Raw genomic sequence first — 13,907 nt, 5'->3', positions numbered from 1 at the left:
CGGGGCTTTTGTGGTCTTCTGGTGGTGACCCTTTCTTCCTGTACCGCCCTCCCAGCTCCTTGAAGATTGAAAGTCTTCTGGAGCAGCACTCTATAAGGCATAAGGGACTTCTGCCAGAAGTAAAAGTTAACTCTTGCCCCTCCCTCAGGTGTGATTGGGTAACTCCAGATCCCAATCAGTGATGGAAGAACATTCATTTGGATGTGTCTTAATAAGTATAGTGAAGCAGAATAATTTGTCCAGACAAATGTTGCATATGTATTCCCTATTGATTATGCAGGCTCTGTTTCTGTTATTTATAGTATTATGTGAAAGTCTTCCAGGTTCCCCTTTCTGCGGAAGTTTTTACAAGTTCCCCATTCTCAAGATGTTGCAACTCTATAATCAGTTGTGTAGCAAGAGAACAGTTTGAGCATTGCAGGGTCGCCTTCCACGGGAGCCGTCCTTTTAATTTCCACTCCTCCAGAGTTTTTGCGTTCTGAAGTTATTTCCTCAAATACTTTCATGTTGGGGAGGAATAAGATGTTGAATAACAGTGTTGATGGAGGTTGAATAAGTAGTTTGAAAGAATTCCAGGTAAAATTAAAATACTTGTTATGTGATGTGCAATGCAGGTATTCCTAAGATTTATGTAATGTGCTTTTTATATCCTGGTAATGCCCCATGGGGTTGCGATGGGTCGGACACAACTTCACACCTAACAAGAACAATGCCCTTTTTAAAATTGTATTTCGATGATCTATATAATCTGTTGAATACCACATGAGGAACCAAACTAATTTGTACCATACTTGCATGCAGGAAACACATTTCACATACCATCTTTGTGATGGCATTGCAATTACCCATCAATTAGTCCTCTAATATAATTAGTCTGATAGGCTCATGCAAGGTAAATCTGATGTTACTTTGAAAATATTACAGTGTTGACTTAAGATCATGACAGTTGGATTACCAGAGGAAATGTGTACTACTTTTTCACTCCTTAATATTTTATTTGTATGGTCTTCATCTCCTCACCTTGCCCCCTTCTCCTTTCTCTCCTCATCCTACAACACATTTCCCCCTCCCATTTCTCTTCTTCTTTTACTTTTAAAGCTTGGACTTTCAAGATCATTAATTGCTGTGGAAAGAATAAAATGTTCTAGCTTAAGGAGCATATATAAAACTATAATGGAATAAATTGCATTATCAGATTAAAGTCAGAGACTAGAAACAATAGCTTTCAACATGACAATTAGAAGCAGTTTTTATGAGTATACATACTATTTTAAGCAACCTTTCAATTAATTAAAAACATATAAATATATTAAACAGCACTAGTTTTATTAGTCTGTGTCTTGTCTTTCACTTTATGGCAGGCTTTCTCAACCAGGGTTTCATGAAACCCTGGGGTTTCTTGAGAACCCTAAAAAAGTTTCCTGAATGAATTGGAGTTAATTAATTTTATTTTATTTTTAATTCATTGAATATTTATTGGGTGATACGACCAATTATGGTCATGTCAGCCTGCCCCCCCCCCAATGGCTAATCATGGGCCTGGAGGGGGTGGGAAGACGAAGGGCCCTGGGTGGGCATGTACATAGCTATACTTCCCAACCATATTCTGCACAATCATGCCACTTCTGTGGTTTCTCAAAGCCTGAAGAATGTTCCAGGGGTTTATCAACAATAAAAGGGCTGCTTTATGGCTATAGAATAAAGGACAGTAGAGTAGACTCATGGTTCTTATTTTAGATAATTATGATTCCATGTCATACACTTTATGGATCTTCCTATGTTTGACAGGACAAGAACATCCCATGCTTTCACCCAATAGCAAAAGTCTCTGAACAGATGTACCTGTCCGTATTCCGCACAAGAGATACTGGAATGTATAATTACACAGCAGACAGAACTGATTGCTTGAATCCTGGGCTGTTTTTTTTTTTTTTTTTTAATGTAAGAGCCTCCTGGGATGTTCAAAGCTGACATCTGAGAAAGGGAGTAAGTTTTAATTTTGCCATGCGTTCTGGGTAAAGTATTCTTTTACATTGAGCTAACGTTAAAATACAATGAAATACAATCATTTAAAATGGGAATTTATCTTGCTTGCTGTTGAGAGGAGCAATTGCTAGCCCAAAAGTGTAAAGGACATTTTGTCTTGTCTCTGTTTTGCAGAAACAGTTAATTAATGGCAGGACCTTGTGGTCTATCTAGGTGATGATAAGCAAAGGTATACATATACTTCAGTGCTTTAATGAATAAAAATTAACTGCATATGTTCCACATCAAGTGATTCAGGAGTGTATGGATTGCTAGGAAGTAAGTAATAAGATTAGCAAACTGTTTACAACCCCTACAAGGGAACATGGATGTTTAATTTCAGAATGAGCAAGAGGTGTATCACAAGGAATCTCACAAGGTGTATCACAAGGAATATGTTAAAGAATCATATAAAAACATGTTATTCTATCTGCTGAATAAGAACCGCTGTAGATCATCATAATATATATTGTCTCAAGGACTGCCCAAGCTCTATAAAAACTTGTGGCTTCCTGGTAATTGTTTTTCTCTACTTTGGCTTCCATAAAAAAGTGCTGTCTCTTTAAATCTTCCATAAAATATCTTCTAATCATCCACTTTCCACATTTTTCCTTTCATTCATTCATTCATTCAATTTATATATCACCCTCCTGGCAGGCTGGACGAGGGCAGTGGACAGCATATAATTCAAAACAAAAATAGATAACAATTTAAAACAAAAACACTTAGAACATCATCTTTGACTAGCAGTAACAGCAGTTGCAGACATTATTTCTTAGAGACCCCCTACTAGATCTTTTCCAGATTAAGATAATTTGATGGCAGTGTTTTCTGTCGGGGGGGGGGCAGATACTTGGTGGAAGAGCTCCGTCTTCCAGGTCCTGCAAAACTGATCCAGTTCCGTCAAGTCCCAGATCTCCTCAGGGAGCCCATTCCACCATGTGGGGGCCAAGACTGAAAATATCCTGGCCCTGGTTAAGGTCAAACATACTTCCTTGGGGCCAAGGTCCACCAATGGGTTACTGTTTGCAGAGCACTCTTCGGGGGACATTGGCAGAGAGACGGTCCCTCAGGTACACCGGGCCCAGACCATGGATGGCCTTATCAACACACACTTCCTCCAGTCTGTTCTACTACAGTTTTTTTCTGAAAAAAACATAGTCCAAGTACATTAGCATGAAGTTTGGACAGAGAGCTGTCCATTTTCAAGACTCTACCATTATTGGCACCATTTTCCTTCCATCAGTCAGTTTCCTCTATTGTGCCACCAGAGAGTTTTTTGAGGGTTAGAAAAGTAATTTTTCTTTTAATCCCAAGGTCAGATACATGTTTTCTTGACATTGCAAATGTACAACTTACTTTGATACACTTCTCTTGTCAAAAAGACAAATCCCCAATTAGTTTTGCTCTGTGAGAGGAAACTCCTATTTTTCTTAGTGATTTTTGTGCTTTTGTGCAATTTGTTTATTAATAAAATGCTAGCCAGTACTGTAGTGGTTAAAGTATTGCTTAACTAGAGTTATTTCTTGGAAAACACATGCTTCTGTTCTTTTCTTTCTGGCAGTAAATGTAGTCAGTTAGATCTTAGGCAAAGGCTGCTAGCCAAAACAAATACTGCTGTATAAATATTTTCTTTTAATAGATGAAGGGGTGTCATTTGTTCCCCAGGGGTGGGAAACAGCCATATGCTTCATGGTAGGTTTATTTATTGGTAGTTGATACCAAAGAGAGTATTTTGTGATAATTTAAAAGTACTTGTTTAAATATTGCCATAGGTCAGATAATAGAATTATGCTTCATTGAGTTTTGGATGCCCTCGGAATACTTTGAAACCTACAATGAGAGAAGTCAATATGAATACTATAGGAGAGAAAGAATTGTTGATTAGCAAAATAGAAAAAATATTAAAGTTTTTGGGAATAGCAAGAGTAATTCTCTCCTCCTTCTGATTATGTCCTTCAGAAGTGACCTTGCCTAGAAAGATGAAACTGCGTAAACAGAAGTTACTGTACTCCCCTAGTTAAACAAATAAGTAACAGCCAGGATTCTCACATCCTGTTTCTTACTCTTTCATTATCTGTTAACTTATGGGAAAGTCTGTGTCTTGGCGTAGTGGCTAGGAGCAAGGACTTCTAATCTGGCAAGCCAGGTTTGATTCCATGCTCCCCCACATACAGCCAGCTGGGTGACCTTGGGCTCACCACAGCACTGATAAAGCTGTTCTGATTGAGCAGTAATATCAGGGCTCTCTCAGCCTCACTATTGTGGAGAGAGGAAAGATGATTGTAAGCCACTTCGAGACTCCTGCTGGTAGAAAAAAGTGGCATATAAGAACAAACTCTTCTTCATATAAGATTTCCTGATCAAAGAAGTGTCAGAATTGCATAGTTCTGACTGCAGTTAAAAAAAAATCTTATCAATAATTTCCCTCCCTATCATCTCCCCCATTGTCAAAACAGAAACTGTAAACTTTGAGGCAGGGACTGATTGTTTTTCCTCATTTTATTTTGTAACGCATGATAATGGTATCACTTAAAAAAACAAAACTTTAGCTCCTTCTTCGGAAGTTTATGTAGATTTCAGTGTTGTCTTACAATATAATCTTGTGCATGTTTACCCACGGGTAGACACCATTGAACATGGTAGGAGTTACTGCTGATTAGCATACCTAGGATTGGATTGCCAGTAAAGTTTATGTAAGATAGCCCCCTAATATAACCCAGTATAAATAAGTTGTGGTATTATAATGTCCCCCTATTCCCACATAATTCATTCCTGGAGAAGACTATTTTGACCATTCTCATATTCTTGATTTCTCAGCAGAATGTTTGCATGCAATTTGAGTGAGGCATCTGTTTGTACTTCCTTGAGGGAAGTCACTTTCACCCTAGTGGGCCATACTTCCAAGCAAGTGTTCATAGAATTGTTTTTCCCATCATTCTACTTAATTTATATTAAAATGTAAATTGAATTTATTACATTTTAGGGTGGCTTTGCTCAAATGGTCATATCTTGGGCATATTTTCCCCATGTATTTGAGGCACATCTTCCCTTTAAACATTAAAATAAAGTTGACACTGTGTGGAAACACCCTAAAGTGCATGATGGCCTTTAGGGTAAAGCATTTAATTGAACAGGAGATCTATCTGGAAAACTCTCTAGTCCTAGAATTGCTATGAAGCACTTGCAACTTGATAGCACACAATTATATTACAATTTCAGCAGATAGTATTGAATCCAGAGCCTCTTGTGGCGCAGAGTGGTAAGGCATCAGACATGCAGTCTGAAAGCTCTGCCTGTGAGGCTGGGAGTTCAATCCCAGTAGCCGGCTCAAGGTTGACAGCCTTCCATCCTTCCGAGGTCGGTAAAATGAGTACCCAGCTTGCTGGGGGGTAAACAGTAATGACTGGGGAAGGCACTGGCAAACCACCCCATATTGAGTCTCCCATGAAAACGCTAGAGGACGTCACCCCAAGGGTCAGACATGACTCGGTGCTTGCACAGGGGATACCTTTACCTTTATCTTTTAGTATTGAATCTGAATGCATTAACCCTTAATTATAATGTGTTGTGTGCCGGGTATACCAGGTGGGTTAAACTTTTTTGAGCATTGATGCTCACACACGAGCCAGTGGTGCACTGATAAACATTCTGTTCCCACAGAGCAGTGGTGACCATTCAGGAAAAGCATCTGGTTTAGTTTTGTTGGAGGCTTGAATAGGTGACCCAGGGTTGGTTTTGTTCTTGTATCCCCTTCAAGGAGAAAGAAAGTGAAAGATGTCATAACAGACATGATTTGATGTTTTTGTGATTATCTTTCACTGTGAGTATCCTTTTTTTATAGGAGCCACCCTGTGCTGTATTGAATTAAGTAATGCCTAAATTTTCCCAACCCCTTTGTAGATTTATTTGCATTGAGTCTGATTCCTATTTCTGAGATGCAGTGTTGTGGTCCAGACTGTGCCCTGCAGAGGAGTTTGCTATAGCTGAGTAATTTTATTTTGAAAGGCTGTACTGGATTACTAATAGACTAGGAAATGCAGAACTTTTCAAGAACCAGGATGTGACGTGTCAGAGCTTGCTGATATTCTAGTTCTGTTCTAAACATATTCTGCTGTCATGGAACGATTTGGTTATCTAGAATGTCACTGTTTATTGGATGGAGTGGTAATTATGAAAGTTGAAACTTTACCCGCAATAGTAATTTGAGATTTAAATATCTTTCTGAAACTTCACAACCATGACAGGTGTCTAAACCATAAAAACAGAGATTAAACAGTTGTTTCAGTTATAATTTAACGCTCATAAGAGTGCTGGTCAGGATTTGGCTTTGTTTTTTTGTGTGCTTTTTTTGATTGGCTGAAAACATGCTTATAAGTTTTGATGACTTTTCGTAAGGAAATGCACTTCCTTATGCAGTCATATTCAAGATGTCTATTATAAAACTTGTTCTCATTTTCCTTCTTGCATTGCAATACATTTATATGCGATTTTAAAACTGTTTCTCATTCTAAATGTGTCTTCTGTTTGTATAATACACCCTCTTCTCAAATTTCATAATTTATCTGATTCACAAATAGGCTGTTAATTTTGCCATTCCTGCATAGGCGGCAAGTTCATGTTTCCATTCTTCTAAGCTTAGACAAATATCTAATTTCAGTTTTCCTACAAGGATAATTCTTTCTGCTGTCACCATGTATTTGAATATCTCTATCAGACTTTTGGGAAATTTATTAGACAGTATACCTGATAGCATACTTTTAGCTAACACAGGGAATTTAAATATTTATATGCTGTGCATTTTCCCATATATTTCCTTGCAATGTCTTTTTGCTTGTTTACAAGCCTACTCACATCTGTGTCTTGACATTTCCAGCATTTTCCTTTGTATTTTTTTCCTACTTTCTCAATATCCTTTGGGGTTATATATCTTGTAAAAAACATTTTGTACCAGTTTCTCATAATGCCTATTCTCATTGAGGCATAGGTATCTGTACTCTAAAATTCTGCATATAATCATCCTTCTTTTCACTTCTTCTGTTTCTAACTGAAGCAATGTTATATATCTATTGGTCTTTTTATGGTCTTTTTATTTTATAATCAGCTGTCTTAGAACCCTTTCTGTATTAATCTTTAGTTTTGAAGCTGATGGCTATTCTCAAAAATCCATCTCTGTATGATTCCTTTTGACCATTTCCACACTGGTGGCTCCACACTGGGCAATAGGCTGGAGGCGGTTGTCCCGCCTCTTCTTGCTCCTGCCCAGGGGAACATTTGGTCCGGTGCACCTCATCCGCCCTGGATTTGTGCTCCTGCACACAAGCCCAGACAATGGTTGTTTAAATTGATTTTTAATCCATAAATAATTGTGTGATTCAAGTTTTGTTTTTTGTTTTCTTTTTTCTTGGGTTTTAATCCAATCAGCAATTCAAACCAGGCCTGCCACTTGGTAATAATTTTATATATGGAACTGTTACCCCTCCTCTCTTTTTCTCCTCTTGTAAATTTTAAAGCTTACTCTTGGTTTCTTGCCATTCCAGATAAATTTATTTATCTGTCTTTTGCCATTCTTTCATAGAATCATAGAATTGGAAGGGACCTCATAGGTCATCTAGTCCAACCCCCTGCACTATGCAGGATACAACCCTATTGCTCATCCATTGTAACCTGCCACCCCCTTGGGGGTCTGTCAGTAGTCTATATGTATAGGTAGCATTTGGAATTAAAAAATTAGTTTTGGCAGTAAATGCATTTTGATTGCAGTGTTTCTTCCCAGCTGCAAGATTTTTATCTATAGGATAAATAATAGGGGTGACAAAGGATATCCTTGGTGTGTTCCTTTTCCCATCCAGGTAAATCTACTTGTATCAATTTCCAAATCTTCTGATAATTTTTTAAAGATGTATTTTGTCCAGTGACATTTATTCCCAGATATTTAATGGAATCATTAGCTACTGTACACAGTATCTTATTCTAAATTTTAAAAAATTGTTATAATTTTTGTCTTCTTCCTGTAGATTTTGAATCCTGAGAAGGATCCAATTTTTCAATATGTTCTATTACATACTGTAACAATTTTGGGGGATCCAAGACAGTCAGAACTACAACACCCGCATAGCTTTTCATTTCAAATTATACATCATCAACTTTTATTCCTTTGATCCTTGTCTTATCTAATTTTTGTAGCTAAAGTCTCTATTGCTAGGATAAATAGTAGGGATGACAAGGGATATTCCCTGTGTGTTCCTTTTACAATTGAATTGTTTCTGTTAATTTTCCATTTATTAACATCTTTGTTGGATTGAGTATATATGTTGCATCCAGTTCTAAAATTCAGAATCACAGCCCATATTTTGAAGTATGTTCAGTAGAAAAAGCCATGTTAAATTATCAAATGCATTCTCTGCATCCAGAAATAAAAAACTGCATTTTTTCTTTTCTTGTTCACAAATTTGATTGTATCCATTATGAATCATGTATTATCTTTCATATACCTCTTTGGTACAAAGCCTTTTTGATCGGTGTATATTAAATTTGGTCCACATTTTCTTAGTCTTTCTGTCATTACTGTAGCAAAAGATTTTATAATTGACGTTCAACAAAAAGATAGGTCTGTATCACTGTGGAACTCCCTCCCCAGGAATATTGTATGTCCTCTTACTATTATTGTCTTCTACCAGTGGTTTAAGACTTTGTTTTGTCTGGCATTCCCTCGATGATCCCTCTTCCCTGCCCTGTGCTTTAGTTGATATTTCTGAATTTGTATATACATGTCTTTTAGCTTTTCTTTTAACTCCATTTTATGTTTTTGTTTTTATTTTTCCTGCTGTTTTTAAGTGCCTAGATGGCCTTGATTCTGCTGACAGGCAGGATATCAATCCTATAAAATAAATAGTATGGGGCAAGATATCATGCAGTTCTGCAGCCTGATATTAATGCAGGAGAATTTCCCAAAGAATCCTGGCCCAGCAGTCAAATAATCTCTCCTATTTTGCTGTCAAGGATGCACAAAATCTGCTTACTGAGGCAGCAGCCTTTCCATGATAGTTGCTTCTGCCATTGGTGCCTGAAGGCAAGGGACAACTGTTTTCCATAGATATCCTTGAGTCTCAGAGGTGGGATTAAAATGCAATATGAAGCAGGTTTAGAACTTCTGTTTTGTTGTCAAGTTCCTTGTCAAGTGACATTAACCACTCCTCAATCTCTTTCCCTACGATCTCTAAACTGAACAGTCAAAGTGATGAAAATATGGTTGCAACAAGGCAAAGTTCAGAAATGGGGACACATGAACTTAGCAGTGATCCTGTAGGACATCAGTCAGATCTCCAAGTTGGTTTGTGTAATTAAGCCGTTTATCTTGAAGGGAAGGCTGAGCAATCCTTACAGGGAAGTAGGGTGGAAGATTGCCGCTCTTGCCTTTTTGACTGCTTGCTATCCTACAACTTTCCTCAGTCAATAGTAAACAATGGGGTTTGTTTGTTTTTTCCCCAGAGCTGTGGAAATGCCAATTCAGTGACTCTTCCGGAAACATTGCTGTTTGTTTCAACTCTGGACGGGAACCTACATGCTGTGAGCAAGAGGACAGGGTCAATTAAGTGGACTTTGAAAGAAGGTGAGTTTGAGATGCTACCTTGTCTCCTTTGTAGCCACTGTTAAAATGGTATAATCTTGGAAGATCTGTCTGCAGTCCGGGTTGCATTCATGTTTACATGGATGTCAGTTCTGTCGATTTAAATGGCTCTTATTCACAAGTATGTTTGCATAAAGTTGGTTTGTAGCAATACAATCCCATGTAAAGTTCTTCATCATAGGATTACACTCTGTTTCTGGTCAAGAATAATCGATTTTAAAAAATATATCTGCATATATCTTCAAAGGTTTTGTGTATTATTGCACTGCTGCTCCTGGCATGAATTGCATCCTGCTTGTTAATACTAACTAATGTCACAGAACCAAGCACGGTGTTATTAGCCTAACTGTTGGAGCTTTCTGGGTCCAATAACATTATTTTTAGTGCTAACTGTATCTTTATCCTTCCTTTCTTCCAAGAATCATAGAATCCTAAAGTTGGGAGGGGCCATACAGACCATCTAGTCCATTCCTCTGCTCAATGCAGGATCAGCCCTAAGCATCCTAAAGCATCCAAGAAAAGTGTGCATCCACCCTTTGCTTGAAGACTGCCAGTGAGGGGGAGCTCACCACCTCCTTAGGCAGCCTATTCCACTGCTGAACTACTCTGACTGTGAAAAATGTTTTCCTGTTATCTAGCCAATATCATTCTCCATGCAGTTTAAACCCATTACTGCGGATCCTGTCCTCTACTGCCAACAGGAACCTTTTCCTGCTCTCCTCTAAGTGGAGTGATACTTATAGTTGGCATAATATAATATATGTAGTTCTCTTGTCCTCCCTTTTATCCTTACAATAACCTTATGAGGTAGGTTACTATGAGAAGGTGATTCATCCAGCAAGCTGCATCTTGGGCAGGAACCTAAACTTTGGCCTATCTGGTCTTAGCCTGACCGCCTAAGAATTTTACCCTACTGGCATTATGACTGGAATATAGGCCACCCTTTTGCTTTTGAGGTCTGGCTGTGCTATTCCATGACTTCCAATTTGTACTGCTGTGATATTCTGGAGTGTTTTAATTGATGGTGTGCCAATATTTGTGGCTGTCTGATAAGGAGTGCCTTCTGTGTACCTACAGTGATCAGTTCTATTCCCAGAGCAAACAGCCTGTGATGGAAAAAGCAATCTGCATGTACAACTCTTGCTTAGCAGGCAAAACATTGCCTTAAAAATATATTTTTTCTCTTTCTATAGCGGGCAGTCAGGTTTGCATTTAAACTTAGCTGAAACATTGAATGAACTAAATCTCTTGAGCCAAAAGTGAGCTGAAGGAAAAAGCGAGCACATACTTCATACTGCAGCTTTCACTATTTTTAAATGAATTGACTGTATTGTTAAACTTCAGATATTGCCTGTGGATAGGGTTGCCATTTCTAGGGTGGGAAGTACCTGGAGATTTGAAGGGTAGAGCCTGAAGACCACAGGGCTTGGGTAGAAAGCAGGACTTTAGTGAGGTATAGTACTACAGAATCCACCTTCCATGGTGGCCATTTTCTTCAGGAAAATAGGTCTTTTAGCTGCCTGGAAATAGTTGGTACAGCGGGAGATCTTCAGCTGCTACCTGGAAGTTGGAAACCCTATTTGTGGATAAAAGAATGGTTGGTAGTGGAAAACCTCCAGAGAAGCAGAATGCTTAAAATGTCTTGTGGACAGATGCTGCTTTGAAGTAAGCTGATAGTATAACATTGGAATCAGTTACGAGAAAGGATGCTTTCATTTTTACTTCGTGCAGGAACATGATCTACTCAAAATAAATTAGCCAACGCTGAGTTTTTGAAGGCTGATTACACAAAACATGTATGTGAGAAGTCATGGCCCCTTGCTGTGCGTCCCAAGGAAATTAGAGACTGGGACCATTTCCACACTAGGGGTATCATTTAGATTTGCATTTTTAAAGGGTTGAATTTTTCATCCCTTGCCACATTGAAATTCACCTTTTCAGGCGCAGACCCTAGTTGCCCCCTCACTTGCCTTGTAGCAAAGGAATGCCCAGAAATTCAGTTATCATTTTTTCAAGGGGGGGTATGACAGTGTCTATTTTGAGCTGTTCAGTGTGGAAATGTGTGCATTTGGTTTTTTGCAGCACCCGCCATTTTGCATATTTGGGTACGCCCCCTTCTACCCAATGAAATTGCTGAGAAAAAGGTTCAGGACTGAAAAAAAGGAAGTACTTCTCTAAATGAGTTATTAAACTGTGGAATTTGCTTGTGATGACCAGAAGCATAGATGGTTTAAACATGGAGAAGAGGTCCATCCATGGCTACTAGTCATAGTGACTGAAGGGAGTCTCCGTCTACAGAATACCAGTGCAGAGAGGCGGCGGCAGCAGGTAGATACATACATGAATATTAATGCACATGATGAAGCTGCCTTATACTGCATCAGATCATTGGCCTGTCAAGGTCACTATTGTCTACTCAGACTGGCAGCAGCTCTCAGGGGTCTCAGGCTGAGGTATTTCATTGTCCTTTTAACTGGAGATGCTAGTTATTGAACTTAGGACCTTCTGCATGCAAAGCAGAGGTTCAGCCACTGAGCCACTGTCTCTCCCTTGTCAGATGAGGGTCTTGACCAGTATGCCCTGGTTGTTTGACCCTCCAGGGCAACTCACTGGCTGCTCTGTGCAACAGGATACTGGGCTAGACGGTCTACCAGTCTGATCCAGGAGGATACATTGTTAACAACTGACACCATTCTCCAACATTGGTAACCCAAGCAAGAGTTGTGTTAGGATGGTTATTCCCAGACAAAAAAATTAGTCTGGAATATCTAGGATGTGCATATACCAAATAGGGCTAACCCTGATTAGTTTCCAAATATTGAAACAATTGTGCTAACCTGGGCTATGCAAGTCCAAGTGCAATGGGCCTAATCATAGTGTTTACCAACATCTGTATGGGAGCTCCCTGGTTTAGAAGGCCAAGCTTAATAACGATTTTTCTACTGTTGCCTGTACTGTAGTATTACAATAGGTAAATGTATGGGGGTGGGTGGGCTTTGTAAACTGCATTCATTATTGAGTTTGACTCTTGTATGTAAGCAAATAATAAATAAAGGGCAGTAAAGTCCATGGAGTAAGATTGTTGTAGCTAGCAATGACACGGAAATTACTAGTCCAAGGTTTAAAGAAACGCATTGCAAAATATCATTGGTATGTTACAACTGTCAGACTGGATAGTCCAGTTCTATACATGAAAGTTTTATTTTATTTGCCCTGCTAATCTAGATTCTTAACTGTATGTGGTCTACTCAATCATTGTATTGTTCTGTACCTAATACTCACTGGTTCAGTTCCACATAGCAATAAAAACACAGATTAAGAAGAGTCAATAACATTAAGGCTGCTTTTAAAAGCATTTCTGTGTTCTAGCTTATTGTTACAAAACCTCTTTGCACAGGACACAGTGAGAACTAAGCTTGCTTTAATTTTATTATATAGGACAGAAATGTCTGAGACATCTTTTACAGTGATGGGGCTAACCAGTTTTCACCCTGTTTCCTTATTAGCTTGAAACAGAAAACAATTTGGTACAGCTAATGGAGAATTTTGCAAGATTTGTATTAAAAACAAATCTTTTTTGTGACTTCCAAATCTTTTCAGTCATTGTAAACTGTGGTAAGAACCCTTTGTGCTAGATAATGGAGAGGAAAATGTGAAATTATTCATGGATTCAATTTTTATATCTCAGTTATAACAGATCCAGTTCCGTATCCCAATTATACAGACCCCAATTATATTCCAGCAGTCTTCTCCTTAAGAGAGCAATCAGGACATGGCTAACAATTATATCAAGCCTCCATTCTGTTGAACACAACAAAGACAGGAGAAGATATTTTCCTGGATATTAAAACATGATTTGATATTATGCCTGCCTTGGATCCTTTTGTTTTAAAGATCTCATAGAAGTGTTTGTGTCATTATACCTGACCAGGTGTTAAACCTAACCCCGAGCCTCAGGGGAGGGTGGTATATAAATAAAAGAATGGAAGGAAGGAAGGAAGGAAGGAAGGAAGGAAGGAAGGAAGGAAGGAAGGAAGGAGGGGATTTCAAGCCAGAGCTTAAAAAAGAGGGGAAACCTTGTATGTAGAAATATCATGTTCAATTCCAAAACAGTTGACATTAAATCACAGAATGTTTAATCAAATTGTAAACATTAAGTTAAAAATTGTACATAAAATCCCATCAGCTTCATTTACATATATGGGCACTTTTCCCTAATGAAAAAAAACAGCCCTTTTTTGTGAAATTACAC

At 38.4% G+C, this 13,907-nt stretch overlaps 1 protein-coding gene across 1 annotated transcript in view; it reads left to right on the top strand.

Annotated features, from left to right (window-relative positions):
• ERN1 (endoplasmic reticulum to nucleus signaling 1) overlaps positions 1-13,907 on the top strand; it is an 84,570-nt gene that overhangs the window by 17,062 nt on the left and 53,601 nt on the right. Inside the window, exon 2 of the mRNA XM_077328852.1 lies at positions 9,517-9,637. Within this exon, the coding sequence (XP_077184967.1) occupies positions 9,517-9,637 (121 nt within the window). The remainder of the gene's footprint in view (positions 1-9,516; positions 9,638-13,907) is intronic.

The sequence above is a fragment of the Paroedura picta genome, chromosome 3 (genome assembly GCF_049243985.1).
Source record: "Paroedura picta isolate Pp20150507F chromosome 3, Ppicta_v3.0, whole genome shotgun sequence".
NCBI lineage: Eukaryota > Metazoa > Chordata > Lepidosauria > Squamata > Gekkonidae > Paroedura > Paroedura picta.
This window is presented reverse-complemented; position numbering and strand designations above follow the sequence as displayed.